Source organism: Nerophis ophidion, linkage group LG29 (assembly GCF_033978795.1).
Source record: "Nerophis ophidion isolate RoL-2023_Sa linkage group LG29, RoL_Noph_v1.0, whole genome shotgun sequence".
In the NCBI taxonomy this organism is placed as follows: Eukaryota; Metazoa; Chordata; class Actinopteri; order Syngnathiformes; family Syngnathidae; genus Nerophis; species Nerophis ophidion.
In genome coordinates, this window is record NC_084639.1 from 4,386,050 (window position 1) to 4,404,927 (window position 18,878).

Genomic DNA, 18,878 nt, shown 5'->3' on the forward strand with positions numbered 1-18,878 from the left:
TTTTTCCCTTTTGTCTTTATTTCCATTGCTCAAAAATTAAAAAGACACTGCGATGAGGTAGCGACTTGTCCAGGGTGTAACCCGCCTTCCGCCCGATTGTAGCTGAGATAGGCACCAGCGCCCCCTGCGACCCCAAAGGGAATAAGCGGTAGAAATGGATGGATGGAACAAAAGCCCCAAAAAATCTGTTTTAATTAATTATTACTTAAAAATTATCACTTTAAAATGTTTTATGTGGAAAAAATATTGCAATGTTGTGTGGTTGCCATATGAAAACATCAACGTTTTGACAAAAGAGCATAAAACAAACAAAATAATAGTTCAGACTTAAAATCGACAGATATATCGGAAGTTGATCTTAAAATTTAAGTGTTAAAAATATTTTATTTAACTTTTCACTGTGATTACTCAAAAAATTTAAATAATTAAAATCAATGGTGTCCTACATTATTAAACTTTGAGGGCTTTAATTGCTAAATAAAGGAACTCTCCTGAAGGAATCAATTAAGTACTATCTATCTATCTATATATCTAAATACTGCATATTTCAGTTGTACTATCAAAAACAAAGTTGTCTTTGACAGAAAAGGCATAAAACCTTATTTGTTTTACTTTATATCAAACTCAAGTTGATATAGAGATTTACTGTAAGCATTAAATAAAAAATAATAATTAAAATTTGACTTATTTTTAACATTTTAGTGACTGAGACCCTCTATGCTCCCCAGGAGCCCTAAGGATAAAAAAAAAAAATCCATACATTTTGTTATGGTTTGAAAATGAAAATGATCAAAATGGCCCCCGCATGCTTAAATTTTTCTGTGTGCGGCCCTCTGTGGAAAAAGTTTGGACACCCCTGTTTTTAAGGCTCCTGAAATTTCATTAGGTACCCCTGCACAATAACATCCATTAAAATACATAAAAACAACTAATGCAGTACTGTACAAGCCCAACAATAACATGTCAACACTGTGAAATGTGTCAATTAAAAGTAGTCTATTTTGAATGTATGAACACTGTCCTATGAGACGACTTTTTTTGTTCCCTCGTTGGGATCACGTGATATCACATCTGCATCAGCGAGAATGGAGAAACGAAACTAAAGTGTGGTGTCATGTGTTTTTTTGTTTTAAGTTGCCGAAGAGAAGTGTTCAATCCGAAAACACAACTATTTGTTTATTTTATTCACACATACACATTCTTTGTGATTTCCTTAAATACAACACATATATATATATATATATACTGCGATGAGGTTGCGACTTGTCCAGGGTGTACACCAACCTTCCGCCCGAATGCAGCTGAGATAGGCTCCAGCGACCCCGAACGGGACAAGCGGTAGAAAATGGATAGATAGACAATATATATATATTATTTATTTACTTCATTCACATTCTATGTGATTTTCTTAAATACAATATATATATATATATATATATATATATATATAAATATATCGGATGAAGTGGCGACTTGTCCAGGGTGTACGCGCCTTCCACCCGAATGCAGCTAAGAAAGGCTCCAGCGACCACCCGCAACCCAGAACGGGACAAGCGGTAGAAAATAGATGGATGAACAATATATGTATTATTTATTTACTTTATTCACATATACACATTCTATATGATTTTCCTTAAATACAATATATAGATACTTGTCCAGGGTGTACGCCGCCTTCCGCCCAAATGCAGCTGAGATAGGATCCAGGCCCCCCCCCCCGTAAACACACACATATATACACATAATACATATATATATATATATATATATATATATATATATTAGGGGTGTCCAAAAATGTTTAATTTTTTCAAATGAATTGCGATTTTTATGTGTAACGATTCTTAATCGAAAAAATCGAGTAAAAAGAAGAAGTATATATATATATATATATATATATATATATATTTTTTTTTTTTTTTTTTTACTCGATTTTTTTTCGATTCTTAATCGAAAAAAATCGAGTAACAAAAAAAGGACATATATATATATATATTTTTTTTTTTTTTTACTCGATTTTTTTCGATTAACAATCGTTACACATAAAAATCGCAATTCATTCGAAAAAACTGAACAAATTTTGACACCCCTAATATGAAGCAGTAAAATGCATTGGCGACAAGTAAATTATGTGTCCTTGACTCAATGTTTTTTTTTACATTGTTAAAAACAAAACCCAAACGACCACCTCTGTGTATCCACAGCATGTGGAACTGTGCGTACATGAAGCATGATGTTGGCGTGGGGCAGCGCACATTCACACGTCAACGTCAGTTAAAGTTGAAGTACCAATGATTGTCACACACACACCAGGTGTGGTGAAATGTGTCCTCTGCATTTGACCCATCCCCTTGATCACCCACTGGGAGGTGAGGGGAGCAGTGAGCAGCAGCTGTCCCGCGCCCAGGAATCATCTAGGGTGATTTAACCCCCAATTCCAAAACTTGATGTTGAGTGCCAAGCAGGGAGGCAATGGGTCCCATTTTTATAGTCTTTGGTGTGACTCGGCCAGGGTTTGAATTCACAACCTACCGATCTCAGGAGGGGCACTTTAACCACTAGCCACTGAGTAAGTTGTAATTTTGATACATCTCAACTTTGCCGCAGAAAATGGCTTATGTCAGGTTTTTGTGCGTAAGCAAGCTTACTACATCAGGCCCCTGATGTTTTGGACGGGTCTTAGTTTTCCACTGTGACATTTGCTGCGCCAACTAATGGAGGGAATGCTTGTAACTCCAATTTGTGCTAGCAACTTAAAGCCCAACAATAAGCCAAGGAGCTGCTCCTTTATTTAACAACACTCCTAAGATGAGGTACCACTGTATGCTTGTTGTCTTCATGTTTTGGCATTCAGTCATCACATTCCTTGTTAATCAACATTGTATGTGTTCCCAGCTATGGCTGACCTTTGCACCAGTAGCAGACCAGTCTGCCCAGTACCTGAAAGTCTCCTTAAATGCCATCAACTGGTTGTCAGTGGTCTACATAGTGGTGGCCATTCCACTCAGCTTCGGTGCCACGTGGATGCTGGACATCGTGGGACTGCGGGCCACAGTAAAGTTTCTGCTTCTTTTAATGCATTCATCATGTTTTTATATAGCGGTGTCACAATGCAGCGATTGTATAAAACAAGACAGAGAGCTACAATGGGGCAAAAAAGTATTTAGTCAGCCACCGATTGTGCAAGTTCTCCCACTTAAAATGATGACAGAGGTCTGTAATTTTTATCATAGGTACACTTCAACTGTGAGAGACAGAATGTGAAAAAAAAATCAAGGAATTCACATTGTAGGAATTTTAAGGAATTTATTGTAAATTATGCTGGAAAATAAGTAATTGGTCAACCATTCAAATATCTCACTGATGGAAGGAGGTTTTGTCTCAAAATCTCACGATACATGGCCCCATTCATTCTTTCCTTAACACGGATCAATGGTCCTGTCCCCTTAGCAGAAAAACAGCCCCAAAGCTTGATGTTTCCACCCCCATGCTTCACAGTAGGTATGGTGTTCCTGGGATCCAACTCAGTATTCTTCTTCCTCCAAACACGACGAGTTGAGTTTATACCAAAAAGTTCTATTTTGGTTTCATCTGACCACATGACATTCTCCCAATCCTCTGCTGTATCATCCATGTATCCATTTTGGTATAAACTCAACTCGTCGTGTTTGGAGGAAGAAGAATACTGATTTGCATCCCAAGAACACCATACCTACTGTGAAGCATGAGGGTGGAAACATCATGCTTTGGGGCTGTTTTTCTGCTAAGGGGACAGGACGATTGATCCGTGTTAAGGAAATAATGAATGGGGCCATGTATCATGAGAATTTGAGCCAAAACCTGTGAGAGCTTTGAATGGTTGACCAAATACTTATTTTCCATCATAATTTACAAATAAATTCTGTAAAATTCCTACAATGTGAATTCCTGTTTTTTTTTTCACATTCTGTCTCTCACAGTTGAAGTGTACCTAGGATGAAAATTACAGACCTCTGTCATCATTTTAAGTGGGAGAACTTGCACAATCGGTGGCTGAATAAATACTTTTTTGCCCCACTGTACGTCAAAATCTAATTTAAATGTACCCATCTCCTCTCTCAGATGCTCCTGGGCTCCTGGTTAAATATGGGCGGGGCGGTGATTCGCATTTTGGGGTGTTTGCAGCCGGGTCAGATCTTCTACGGGGTGGTGTTTTCCGGTCAGACGCTGGCAGCGGTGGCGCAGCCGCTCATCATCTTCACGCCCACCAAGATGGCGGCGTTGTGGTTCCCCGATCACCAGCGAGCCACGGCCAACATGATGGCCTCCATGGGTGAGTGAGAAATGTGGAAGTGTTTCCCCCACAGGACTGCAATCTACACTATATTACCAAAAGTATTTGGCCACCCATCCAAATGATGAGAATCAGGTGTCCTAATCACTTGGCCCGGCCGCAGGTGTATAGAATCAAGCACTTAGGCATGGAGACTGTTTTTACAAACATTTGTGAAAGAATGGGCCGCTCTCGGTGATTTCCAGCGTGGAACTGTCATTGGACGCCACCTTTGCAACAAATCCAGTCGCGAAATTTCCTCCCTCCTAAATATTCCAAAGTCAACTGTCGGCTTTATTATAAGAAAATGGAAGAGTTTGGGAACAACATCAACTCAGCCACCAATTAGTAGACCATGTAAACTGACAGAGAGGGGTCAGCGGAGAGATTACGGTGTGGTGTTGGTTTTCAGGAGTTGGGCTTGGCCCCTTAGTTCCAGTGAAAGGAACTTTGAATACTCCAGGATACCAAAACCTTTTGGACAATTCCACGTTCCTAACATGATTGTGCAACACTGCACAAAGCAAGGGCCATAAAGGCATGGATGACAGAGTCTGATGCAGCTGAACTTGACTGGCCTGCACAGAGTCCTGACCTGAACCCAATAGAACACCTTTGGGATGAATTAGAATGGAGACTGAGAGCCAGGCCTTCTCGACCAACATCAGTGTGTGACCTCCCCAATGCGCTTTTGGAAGAATGGTCGAAAATTCCTATAAACACACTCCGCAACCTTGTGGACAGCCTTCCCAGAAAAGTTGAAGCTGTAATAGCTGCAAAAGGTAGACCCACATCATATTGAACGCTATGGGTTAGGAATGAGATGGCACTTCAAGTTCATATGTGAGTCAAGGCAGGTGGCCAGATACTTTTGGCAATATAGTGTATTTGTTGGCGGCGGTGGTTTGCCTTGGAATAATCGACTATTTTGCATAAACGGCTGTAAAAAAACATGAAATACAAAACATTCATGTTTAGAATTAGTGTTGTCACAGTTCCAGAATTAACAAATGTACTTTTAATTCACTATAATTTACAATAATATTAAGACATTGGTCAATATTATTACATATGTAAATATATATCGTATATTTTAAAACATTAAAATAAAAATAGATCTATGATTAATTATTGAATTCACTACTTATATTGAAAACTGCTTCAAACTGTCAAGTATTTAAAGAGGTCATACTATTTGAGAACCACTGGACCAGGATGGCGGAAGCGGGGATCGAACCTGGAACCCTCAAGTTGCTGGCACGGCCGCTCTACCAACCAAGCTGTACCGCCCTTTAAAATGGTAATACTAACTGTCGGGTGTTTTACCGCGGTTATCATTAATACCATTCATCGTTACATCCCTAGAGTGATTTTAGATGTGGGAGGGGCCCACAGATGCACTCGCTGGTCACATGCATTCATGGTCTACAAAAGTCTTTCCAATGGATGAGTCACTTTTTTGAAAAAGAGGTCTGATTACTCAATATAGCAAGAAAGTCGTTACGTTGGCAACACTGATCCCTTCCTGCTACATGGTCTTATGCTGTGGCAGACCAAGTGAGTTACAACGTGTCTATGAGCAATTTTATGGGAGACACTTGACATGGAGGTGATCATCTTTAGCCCGCTGTTCCTCCACAGCCAACCCGCTGGGCATCCTCATCGCCAACATCGCGTCTCCAAAGATCGCTCGCACGGCACAACAACTCCCACTTTTGGTGAGTTATATAGAATTACTGAATAGCTGATTAAAGGATCTCAAGGTAAAAATAAATGTTCACCTGTCATCCTTCAGATGTTGGTCTATGCCGTTGTTGCCTGCGTCAGCTGTTTCCTCGTCACCATGGGCATGCGGTGCAGTGCCCCCCCGACGCCGCCATCGGCCAGCGCAGAACATTCCACCTCGGAACCCTTCAGACATGGCTTCAAACTGGTAGGAAACATCCTGCACTGCAAAAAGTCAGTGTTCAAAAACAAGAAAAAAAAACACACAAGAAGGTTTATCTTGTCAAGACTTTCCAAAACAGGTAAAATTAGCAAACCTCTATGGACCAAAAAATACCTTAAAATAAGTATATTCTCACTAATAACAAGTGCGCTTTTCTTGGTAGAAAAAAAGAGACCTTTTTCCTCAATATGTTGAAAAGTATTCTTACATTAAGTAAAGGCTAGTGCCATTATCTTGACATAATGATATGCGTTCGGCATCATGATTTTTTTTTCATGCTTGAAGTAAGACATTTTTTTCTTTAAAAAAGCAGTTTTATACTTGTGCTGATGACACAGATTTGCAACAGTTGATATTCTAGTTTCAAGCATGTTTTACTCAATATAGGTCATAACAGTGTGGTACGCCAGCTGCACCGAAGGAGACAAAAAGGCGATTCAGAGGGTCATAAAGTCTCCACAAAAAATCATCAGCTGCCCCCTGCCCTCCTAGAAGGATTTACATAACTCCCGGTACCTCAACAAAGCAAAAATCATCAGCAAGGACAGCACACACCCCGGCTTCCACCTATTCCACCTGCTACCATCGGGCAGGCGCTTCAGGTGCATCAGAGCCAGAACAAACAGACTCAGAGACAGCTTCTTTCCCAGAGCTGTCACCATGTTGAACTCTAACTTAATAATAATATTAATAATTCACCCCTATACAATATCCTACCCTAATACCCTACTGTGCAATACTACCCATCCATCCATCCATCCATCCTTTTTCTACCGCTTATTCCCTTTAAGTGCAATACGTCCGACACTGATTGTTATTTATGGGTTGTACTTGTACTTGTATAGCGCTTTTTTTTTAATTTATTTTATTTTTTTTTAACTTTGGTATTCTTGTCTTGTTCTGTATATTGTACAGTATTTTGTATTTCTATAGTGTTTTGTATATTGTACAGGATTGCTTATTATTTTTATTGGATTGTAGTCTGTTTATTTCAATTGATAGTTTTTCCTTTATTACCTCTCGTGCCCATATTTGTTCCCACTACCGCACCTTAAGTTGGAGTCCTTAATCTCGTTATATGCAAATATAATGACAATAAAGTCCATTTTATTGTATTTTATTCTATTCTATAACATCTCAGCAACAAGCTGTAATATCTTACTGAGATCATTTAGGACCAAAACCCTTAAAACAAGTGAAACACTAACATAAAATCTGCTTAGTGAGAAGAATTATCTTATCAGACAGAAAATAAGCAAATATCACCCTTATTTGAAATATTTAATCTTACTTAGATTTTAGTTTTTGCAGTGTGGTGCCGTGTTGTGGGACACACCTGACTCGCCGCCCTTTGTCCTTGTCCCGCCCAGCTGCTGAGGAACCGAGCGTACCTGCTGCTGCTGCTGTGCTTTGGCTCGGGCGTGGCCGTGTTCACCTGCTTCTCCACGCTGCTGGACCAGATCCTGTGTGTGCAGGGATACACCAACGTGAGGACACTTTTTATTCACCTGCTCACGCAATGTGAACATTTCATACCAGTTAACTTGAGATCGGTAGGTTGTGAGTTCAAACCCCGGCCAAGTCATACCAAAGACTATAAAAATAGGACATGTTACCCTCCCTGCTTGGCAGTCAGCATCTAGGGTTGGTATTGGGGGTTAAATCACCAAAAATTATTCCCGGATGCGGCCACTGCTGCTGCTCACTGCTCCCCTCACCTCCCAGGGGGGTAATCAAAGGGATGGGTAAAATGCAGAGGACAAATTTCATCACACCTAGTGTGTGTGTGACAATCATTGGTACTTTAACTTTAATCTGAGCAGCTTACTGTTTGAGGTCTTTTTTATTTTTTTTTTATTTTTATTAAATCAACACAAAAACACACAAAATACACTTTCCATCAGTGCATCAACCCCCCAAAGAAAACCCCTCCCTCCCCCATTCACACCCAGCCACACCCACTCACACAAAAAAGGGTTGTTTCTTTCTGCTACCAAAATGCTGGTTCCCACAACATATATAACACAGTCTGCAAGGGACATAGTCCCTGAAACACACATGATTGTGTGTGTCGCCGGTCCACTAACACTATCATTAATTACTATTTTTTATGTAATTGTTTTATATGATTTTACTTTCTTTTTTATCCCAAAAAAAAATGTCATTGTTTTCCTTTTTTTTAATCTCATTTTATTTTATTTAAAAAAAAAAAATTAAAAAAAATAACCTTATCTTCATCAGACCAGGTTGTTAAAGGAATTAGACTTGTCTAAAAGGTTTTTAAAACCAGGTCCAGTCCAGACAATGTCAAAGTGGGCCTCAGCAACACACACCCTCATCCATGTGCAACAACAAAAATTAGGGAAACAACAGATTGCATATAAGTTATAAACAAAATTACATTTTCATAAAAAGCATTTGTGTATAGTCCATATTATGTCCAAGTCAGATTCAACACACACCTTCATTTTGTACACTCAAAAAAAAGGGAACACAACAACAGATAACATATATGTTGCTGTTGTTGCATATCTATAAACATTATTACATTTTCATAATAAGCCTTTAAGGATTTCCCATCTTTTTTCATGTTTTTTGGCATCATTATCGTTGTCAATCATGTATCTTTCTAAAGTTAAAAAATACTGAATAAATGTTTTAAAGAAAGTAATACTAAGTGAATATCTATTTTTGGCCTTAAAAATAAACCTTTTACCAAGTACTATAATTAAATTAACTAAGTCATGCTTGTCAATAAACTCTCCTAAAATAACAGAAACTATATCAAGCTTCATAAACAAACCAATCCTTGAACACGTTTTTTCAACTTCCACCCAAAAGGAAGACACAATATGTCTTTGATGATTTCCATTATGAAGAAGTGTACCAATCTCTTGTGAGACATGATATGTTTCGGACAGAGGTGGGCAGTAACGCGCTACATTTACTCCGTTACATCTATTTGAGTAACTTTTGGGATAAATTGTTCTTCTAAGAGTAGTTTTAATGCAACATACTTTTACTTGAGTATATTTACAGAGAAGAAACGCTACTTTTACTCCGCTCCATTTATCTACATTCAGCTCGCTACTTGCTACTGATTTTTATCGATCTGTTAATGCACGCTTTGTTTGTTTGGTTTGTCAGACATACCTTCAAAGTAGGATCTATCACATGCACGTGTTTCATCCCTACAGGATTTCGCGGGTCTGTGCGGCGCACTCTTCATCGCGTTCGGCATCGTGGGCGCCGCCCTGCTGGGGCTTTACGTTGACAAAACCAAGAAGTTCATAGAGGCCATCAAAGTCAACATGAGCCTCTCTGCCATGGTGGCCTGCGCCTTCACTGTGGTGAGTGCATCTTACACACACGTATTTATTACCTTGTTGAGACCTCTGAAAAATGCAGACCTCTTCAGGACCACCCTTACTAGATAAAGAAATATTTGTATTTACAACATTAATAATATATACATACTATGCAAATATAAAAAGCATGAAAAAGGTCACAATTTCACAAGAAAAGCTTAGAATTTTGGCAGGGTTGTAATAAAGTTGGAATCGTAGTCCAAATTTTCCAAGAAAAACTGAACATTTGTGCAATATTATGATAAAAGTTGGAATTTTACTCAATAACAGTTGGAATTTTAGGAGAAAAAGCTTAAACTTTTGGCAATTTTATGAATAGTCGTAATTTTACTCGACAAGTCACAGTTTTATAAGAACACTTAACATTTTTGGCAACATTATAATAATAGGAATTTTACTAGGAAAAATTATAAAACAAAAGTCATAATTTTACTAAAAAAATGTCACTATTTTACAAGAACAATGAAAGAATAGGCAATATTGTGATAAACGTCTGAATTTTATATGACAAATGTCACCATTTTGCGTTAAAAAGTTATCATTTTACATAAAGTAACAATTTTACGAGAAAATATTGCAAATTACAGAAACAGAAAGAATATGAGAAATTGTTCCCAGTTTTATAAGAAAAAAAGTCGACATATTGTGAGAAAAAGACTGCTTTTAGTTCATTAAATTTTTTTTTTTTTTTTTTACTTCAAGTTATTACGGTATGTCTCTGTGTACATGTTTGTTATTCATTTTGGCCAAAGTGGGCGCATTTCAACTTCTTACACACACTTGTTGTTACATATCTTGGCCAGAGGGGGAGCACTTTTAAAACCGACACACGGTCAATTTGAAAAATCCGTCCTTTTTGGGACCACCCTCATTTTGATGGATTTCACCACCAGGGTTGTAAATGAGACATTCTCTATTAGATGCAATGGTTTTTCCGTATTGGGACCATGATTTATGTCCTAACTTGTTCACACCTCCTCATATGGAAGCTACTTTTCCTTGTTGGTGTCTTCAGAAGGGTAGAAATACAAGAACACACACATCTCACCACAATCCTCCCCAGGTGTGTCTGATGCAAGGTCAGAAGGTGGCCGTAGCGATTGTTTGCGCTCTTTTTGGCTTCTTCGGTTTCTCCATCTACCCGGCCGTGATGGAGTTGTCCGTGGAATGTTCCTACCCTGTGGGAGAGGCCACCTCCGCCGGACTGGTCTTCATATCAGGGTAACGCACACGTCCTACTTCCTCTCCTCGGCGACTTGAAACTCTACAACTCTTGCTCTTTGCCCTGCAGACAAGTTCAGTCGCTGATTTACATCATCCTGCTTCAAGCTTTGGCAACACCCATCGCAGAGTCGCCTCGCTTAACCTGCACGCTCGCCCCTCAGAGCTGGAAAGGTAACGTCGGATCAACACCATTTTATCTGCAAATACAGGGCATCTGCACTTTTTACACAATTTGTTGTGTTACAGCCTTTCTCCAAAATGAAATACATTCATTTTTGTCCTCAGAATTCTACACACAATAACCCATAATGACAGTGTAAAATATTTTGTTCATGTTTTCAAACTATAAAATCACATGTACAAACCCCGTTTCCATATGAGTTGGGAAATTGTGTTAGATGTAAATATAAACAGAATACAATGATTTGCAAATCCTTTTCAACCCATATTCAGTTGAATATGCTACAAAGACAACATATTTGATGTTCAAACTGATAATCATTAACTATAAAATTTGACGTGACAAAGAAGTTGGGAAAGGTGGCAATAAATACTGATAAAGTTGAGGAATGCTCATCAAACACTTATTTGGAACATCCCACAGGTGTGCAGGCTAATTGGGAACAGGTGGGTGCCATGATTGGGTATAAAAACAGCTTGCCAAAAAATGCTCAGTCTTTCACAAGAAAGGATGGGGCGAGGTACACCCCTTTGTCCACAACTGTGTGAGCAAATAGTCAAACAGTTTAAGAACAACGTTTCTCAAAGTGCAATTGCAAGAAATTTAGGGATTTCAACATCTACGCTCCATAATATCATCAAAAGGTTCAGAGAATCTGGAGAAATCACTCCACGTAAGCGGCATGGCCGGAAACCAACATTGAATGACCGTGACCTTCGATTCCTCAGACGGCACTGTATCAAAAACCGACATCAATCTCTAAAGGATATCACCACATGGGCTCAGGAACACTTCAGAAAACCACTGTCACTAAATACAGTTCGTCGCTACATCTGTAAGTGCAAGTTAAAGTTCTGCAATGCAAAGCGAAAGCCATTTATCAACAACATCCGGAAACGCCGCCGGCTTCTCTGGGCCCGAGATCATCTAAGATGGACTGATGCAAAGTGGAAAAATGTTCTGTGGTCTGACGAGTCCACATTTCAAATTGTTTTTGGAAATATTCGACATCGTGTCATCCGGAACGAAGGGGAAGCGAACCATCCAGACTGTTATCGACGCAAAGTTCAAAAGCCAGCATCTGTGATGGTATGGGGGTGCATTAGTGCCCAAGGCATGGGTAACTTACACATCTGTGAAGGCACCATTAATGCTGAAAGGTACATACAGGTTTTGGAACAACATATGTTGCCATCTAAGCGCCGTCTTTTTCCTGGAAGCCCCTGCTTATTTCAGCAAGACAATGCCAAGCCACATTCAGCAGGTGTTACAACAGCGTGGCTTCGTAAAAAAAGAGTGCGGGTACTTTCCTGGCCCGCCTGCAGTCCAGACCTGTCTCCCATGGAAAATGTGTGGCTCACTATGAAGCGTAAAATAGGACAGCGGAGACCCCGGACTGTTGAAGGACTGAAGCTCTACATAAAACAAGAATGGGAAAGAATTCCACTTTCAAAGCTTCAACAATTAGTTTCCTCAGTTCCCAAACGTTTATTGAGTGTTGTTAAAAGAAAAGGTGATGTAAGACAGTAGTGAACATGCCCTTTCCCAACTACTTTGGCATGTGCAGCCATGAAATTCTAAGTTAATTATTATTTGCAAAAAAATATAATAAAGTTTATGAGTTTGAACATCAAATATGTTGTCTTTGTAGTGCATTCAACTGAATATGGGTTGAAAAGGATTTACAAATCTTTGTATTCCGTTTATATTTACATCTAACACAATTTCCCAACTCATATGGAAACATGGTTTGTACATCAGTATTCATAGATTTTCCAAAATGTAGCCCTGAGTGGGAGGAGTTTGGATCCCACCCCCCTGATTTGGAGGTTAGGGTAAGAAAAGGTTGGTGTGGGCGTGTCCTTAATGGTCCTGTGCCTGCTGTGTCCCATCAGTTCCTGTGATGCTGCTGTCCGCACTGAGCGCCGTGTCCTCCTGCATCTTCCTCATCTTCTTCCACACGCCCTACAGGCGCCTGGAGGCCGAAAAAGCCGCCATTTACGGGACCGGCCAGGGCAACGGAACCGCCGCCAGCGAGAACAAGTGATCCGGCCGAGTAACGTTTTTATAACAAAATAACCAAGAAGAATTATGTCCTTTGTTTTTTAACTCTTGCCAAAGAGGAAGTCACCACTTTTATGGAGGTTCATTTATATCTTCATTAGGAAAAGTTTTCTTTTGACAATTTCCATCCATTTTCTACCGCTTGTCCCTTTTGGGGTCGCGGGGGGTGCTGGAGCCTATCTTAGCTGTATTCGGGCGGAAGGCGGTGTACACCCTGGACAAGTCGCCACCTCATCACAGATAGACAACATTCACACTAGGGACCATTTAGTGTTGCCAATCAACCTATCCCCAGGTGCAGGTCTTTGGAGGTGGGAGGAAGCCGGAGTACCCGGAGGGAACCCACGCAGTCACGGGGAGAACATGCAAACTCCACACCGAAAGATTTTAGTCATAGTTTAATCATGTAAGCCAGGACTTTCGTATTGTGAGGCACATGCACTAACCCCCTGTGCCACCGTGCAATTTATGCAACTGAATTTTGTGTACATCAAATTATGCTGACAGATGAGTACGGTTACTTTAAAATATGACTCAAGTAAAAAGTGTTCATCACAATAATTAGTTGAGCAAGTATTGTGTGATGGGTTATACTTGTATAGCGCTTTTCTACCTTTATTTTAAGGAACTCAAAGCGCTTTGACACTAGTTCCATATTCACCCTTTCACACACTGATGTCAGGAGCTGCCATGCAAGGTGCTAACCAGGCCCCATCAGGAGCAAGGGTGAAGTGTCTTGCTCAAGGACACAACGGACGTGACTAGGATGGTAGAAGGTGGGGATTGAACCAGTAACCCTCAGGTTGCTGGCACGGCCACTCTCCCGACTTCGCCACGCCGTCCCCGTGATAAAACGACTCAAGTATTTAGTAACTTGCGAGTAACTTCTGATTTATTCAAGAGCTGATTTTGTAATGGTCTTGGAATACAATTGTAGTTGGTGTGTGTAAAATATAAAAATCACACTTTTCTCCAGTTGGAAGTGGAATTCTTGTAGGCTGAAATGTGAACATTTCTACTGACACACATGACAGCACATGATATAAATGCTCTTTTTGCTAGTTTAAAAGTAACAATTGAGGATTTTTGCTGCCTTTTCTGACGTCATGTCACAATTACAGTCAGTATGTTTCTATCTACTAAGTTAGTCTGATTTTTCAAATCATTCAGTTTCTTCTATTTTCACACCAGCATGTGGAGTTGGACTTTCCATGATCTTACCTCTAATGCAAGGGTCACAAACCTTTTTGAAACCAAGAGCTACGTCTTGGGTACTGATTAATGCGAAGGGCTACGAGTTTGATACACACTTAAATAAATTGCCAGAAATAGCCAATTTGCTCAATTTACCTTTAACTCTATGTTATTATTAAAAAATAATGATATATAGCTTTGTGGAAACACTGATCATCTTAATGATTTCTCACAATAAATATATATAGAAACAGATAAATATTTTTTTTTTAAAAGGGTATTTCTGTCTGTCATTCCGTCTACATTTTTTTTCCTTCTACTGAAAGTTTTTTGTAGAGAATAAATGATGAAAAAAACACTAAATTGAACGGTTTAAAAGAGGAGAAAACACAAAAAAAAAGAAAATTAAATTTTGAAACATAGTTTATCTTCAAATTCCATCCATCCATCCATTTTCTACCGCTTATTCCCTTTTGGGGTCGCGGGGGGCGCTGGCGCCTATCTCAGCTACAATCGGGCGGAAGGCGGGGTACACCCTGGACAAGTCGCCAACTTATATCTTCAAATTCGACTCTTTAAAATTCTAAATTCAACCGAAAAAAAGAAGAGAAAAACTAGCTAATTTGAATCTTTTTGAAAAAAAAAAAAAAAAAAAATTATGGAACCTCATTAGTAATTTTTCCTGATTAAGATTGATTTTAGAATTTTGATGACATGTTTTAAATAGGTTAAAATCCAATCTGCACTTTGTTAGAATATATAACAAATTGGACCAAGCTATATTTCTAACATTATTTCTTCTAGATTTTCCAGAACAACATTTTTAAAAGAAATTCAAGACTTTGAAATAAGATTTAAATTTGATTCTACAGATATTCTAGATTTGCCAGAATAATTTTTGGGGAATTTCAATGATAATAAGTTTGAAGAAATATTTCACAAATATTTTTCCTTGAAAAAAACAGAAGCTAAAATGGAGAATTAAATTAAAATGTATTTATTATTCTTTACAATAAAAAATAATAATTTATTTGAACATTGATTTAAATTTTTAGGAAAGAATTTAAAAGGTATATGTGTTTAAAAATCCTAAAATCATTTTTAAGGTAGTATTTTTTTCTCTAAAATCGTCTTTCAGAAAGTTATAAGAAGCAAAGTAAAAAAATAAATGAATTTATTTAAAAGCAAAGTAAAAAAATAAATGAATTTATTCAAACAAGTGAAGACCAAATCTTTAAAATATTTTCTTGGATTTTTTAATTCTATTTGAGTTTTGTCTCTCTTAGAATTAAAAATGTCGATCAAAGCGAGACCAGCTTGCTAGTAAATAAATACAATTTAAAGTATGTTTTGCCATTGCTCAAAACAAAAAATATGACAAAAAAATCCATGTTATAATAATTGTTTTCAAAGCTCCAATTGGTTAAAAAGATTCACTTTAAAATGTTTTATGTGGTAAATATTGCATATATTGTGCAGTTTCCATATAAAAACCAAGTTGTCTTTGACAAAAGAGCATAAAACAAACAATAATAGTTCAAATGTAAAATCGACAAATATATATGAAATTGATCTCGTAACTTAAGTTATAAGAAAAACCTAATAAAAATGTATCACTTTCTGAGTGGGGCACCTTTTTGATCCCAAATATATTTACTGGTATTTTATTTATCTTTTCACTGTGATTACTCAAAAATAATAAATAATTCAAATCAATGGTGTCCTGAATTATTGATCTTTTAGGGCTCTAATTACTAAATACTGCATATTTCTGTTTTACTATTAAAAAAACTACGATGTTTTTGACAGAAATGCCATAAAACCTTTTTTTTTTTATGTTGATATAAAGATTTACTGTAAGCATTAAATAAAAAATAAAACTTTGACTTATTTTTAACATGTTATTAACTGAGACCCTTTATGGTCCCCGGGACCCATAAAGGTAAAATAATTTTTAAAAATCTATATACCGTATTTCCTTGAATTGCCGCAGGACATATAGTATGCGCCTGCCTTGAATTACTGCCGGGTCAAACTCGCTTCGCAAAATAATTAGTGCATGCTTGGTATTACTGGCTGGTCAAACTCGTGACGTCACGAGTGACACTTCCCCTGTCATCATTTTCAAAATGGAGGAGGCTGATTTCAATAACGGTAATTTGAAATCGCATAAAGGGAAGAAGATTAATCAATCAATCAATCAATGTTTATTTATATAGCCCCAAATCACAAATGTCTCAAAGGACTGCACAAATCATTACGACTACAACATCCTCGGAAGAACCCACAAAAGGGCAAGGAAAACTCACACCCAGTGGGCAGGGAGAATTCACATCCAGTGGGACGCCAGTGACAATGCTGACTATGAGAAACCTTGGAGAGGACCTCAGATGTGGGCAACCCCCCCCCTCTAGGGGACCGAAAGCAATGGATGTCGAGCGGGTCTAACATGATACTGTGAAAGTTCAATCCATAGTGGCTCCAAGACAGCAGTGAGAGTCCCGTCCACAGGAAACCATCTCAAGCGGATCAGCAGCGTAGAGATGTCCCCAACCGATACAGGCGAGCGGTCCATCCTGGGTCCCGACGAGCGGTCCATCCTGGGTCTCGACTCTGGACAGTCAGTACTTCATTCATGGTCATCGGACCGGACCCCCTCCACAAGGGAGGGGGAGACATAGGAGAAAGAAAAGAAGCGGCAGATCAACTGGTCTAAAAAGGAGGTCTATTTAAAGGCTAGAGTATTCAGATGAGTTTTAAGATGAGACTTAAATGCTTCTACTGAGGTAGCATCTCGAACTGTTACCGGGAGGGCATTCCAGAGTACTGGAGCCCGAACGGAAAACGCTCTATAGCCCGCAGACTTTTTTTGAGCTCTAGGAATCACTAATAAGCCGGAGTCTTTTGAACGCAGATTTCTTGCCGGGACATACGGTACAATACAATCGGCAAGATAGGATGGAGCTAGACCGTGTAGTATTTTATACGTAAGTAGTAAAACCTTAAAGTCACATCTTAAGTGCACAGGAAGCCAGTGCAGAGCTATTCAGTAGGATTTAAGGTCCAAGCTTACATCAATAAAATGTTTACTGCATGCCTTTGGTAAGTGCAGGAGTGAAAGAGGTTTTAAAATAATTAGCGCATGCTTACTTCTACCGCATGCCTTTGGTAAGCGCAGGAGTGAGAAGAGGCTTTAAATTAATTACCGCCCCTGCGGCAATTCAAGGAAATACTGTATTTTGTTATGGTTTGAAAATGAAAAATATCAATATGGCCCCCGCATGCTTATATATTTCCGTGGGCGGCCCTCAGTGGAAAATGTTTGGACTCCCTTGGCCTAATGGTTGATAATTATGATGTAAGTACACGGAACGGAAATAAAGCAGGGTTTCTTCTTCACAATACTACTCAAGTCAAAGTACAAAGTCTTATGTTTTCAGTGAAAACAAATGCAAGACAATTATTTGATCATTCCCAAACACGCCATCAGCTAATGACATACACCTGCTGCTTTATGCTAGCGCGTCATCTAGTGGCGCCATTATGTACAACAACTATCACCACAAAAAGTATGTTACAGTAAAACTACTCTGACAAGTACATTTTTGTTTCCAAAGTTACGTAAGTGCATGTAACGGAGTAAATGTCGCACGTTACTACTCACCTCCGCAGATGTTTTGGACAAAAGCAAATCAGCGTCGAAAAATTCGCTTCTTTTGCATAAATCGCGCCTGCGTGGGAACCAGCCAATGAGACGTCAGTTTTGAAATCACGTGACACGAGTGTTACCAAACCAGCATGAAAAGGACCCGAAACGGGCGGAGTGGGCGGGGCTTGTTTACAGCGCAAACACACATGATAGCAGCGTTAAAGGCAGATTTCTGCACTAGTGATATTTTTATAAATATGTGGTTAATTTTATATATGTGTGTAGATATATATATATATATATATATATATATATACTGTATATATATATGTGTGTGTGTGTGTACATATATATATGTGTGTACATATATGTCTGCATACATATGTGTCTGTATACGTATATATAAATACATATATATGTGTATACATATACATATCTATATATATATATGTGTGTGTATATACATATATATACGTATATATATATGTGTGTGTGTATATATATAAATATGTCTGTATACATATATATATGTTTATATATATATGTATATATATATATATACATACGTATATATGTGTGTACATATATATATATATACACATATATATATATATGTGTGTGTGTGTATATATACATACACATGAATAAGCGATAGAAATGGATGTATGTATGTATACACACATATACATGTGTATATATATATATACATACAGATATGAATAAGCAGTAGAAAATGGATGGATGGATGTATACACACACATATATATATGTGTGTGTGTGTATACATACACATTTGTGTGTATACATATATATACATGTGTGTGTATATATATATATATATATATATATATATATATATATATATATATATACACACACACATATTTATATATGTGTGTATATACAAATATGTGTGTGTGTATATATATACACACATA

At 38.2% G+C, this 18,878-nt stretch overlaps 1 protein-coding gene across 1 annotated transcript in view; it reads left to right on the forward strand.

Annotated features, from left to right (window-relative positions):
* The window catches only part of LOC133545863 (solute carrier family 49 member A3-like), a 16,765-nt gene extending 758 nt beyond the window's left edge, over positions 1–16,007 (forward strand). The window contains exons 2-10 of the mRNA XM_061891549.1: positions 2,896–3,054; positions 4,102–4,312; positions 5,954–6,030; positions 6,108–6,245; positions 7,631–7,747; positions 9,458–9,610; positions 10,692–10,849; positions 10,920–11,023; positions 12,929–16,007. Coding sequence (XP_061747533.1) covers positions 2,896–3,054; positions 4,102–4,312; positions 5,954–6,030; positions 6,108–6,245; positions 7,631–7,747; positions 9,458–9,610; positions 10,692–10,849; positions 10,920–11,023; positions 12,929–13,080 — 1,269 coding nt within the window. The 3' untranslated portion in view covers positions 13,081–16,007. The remainder of the gene's footprint in view (positions 1–2,895; positions 3,055–4,101; positions 4,313–5,953; positions 6,031–6,107; positions 6,246–7,630; positions 7,748–9,457; positions 9,611–10,691; positions 10,850–10,919; positions 11,024–12,928) is intronic.
* The last annotated feature ends 2,871 nt before the right edge of the window (positions 16,008–18,878 follow it).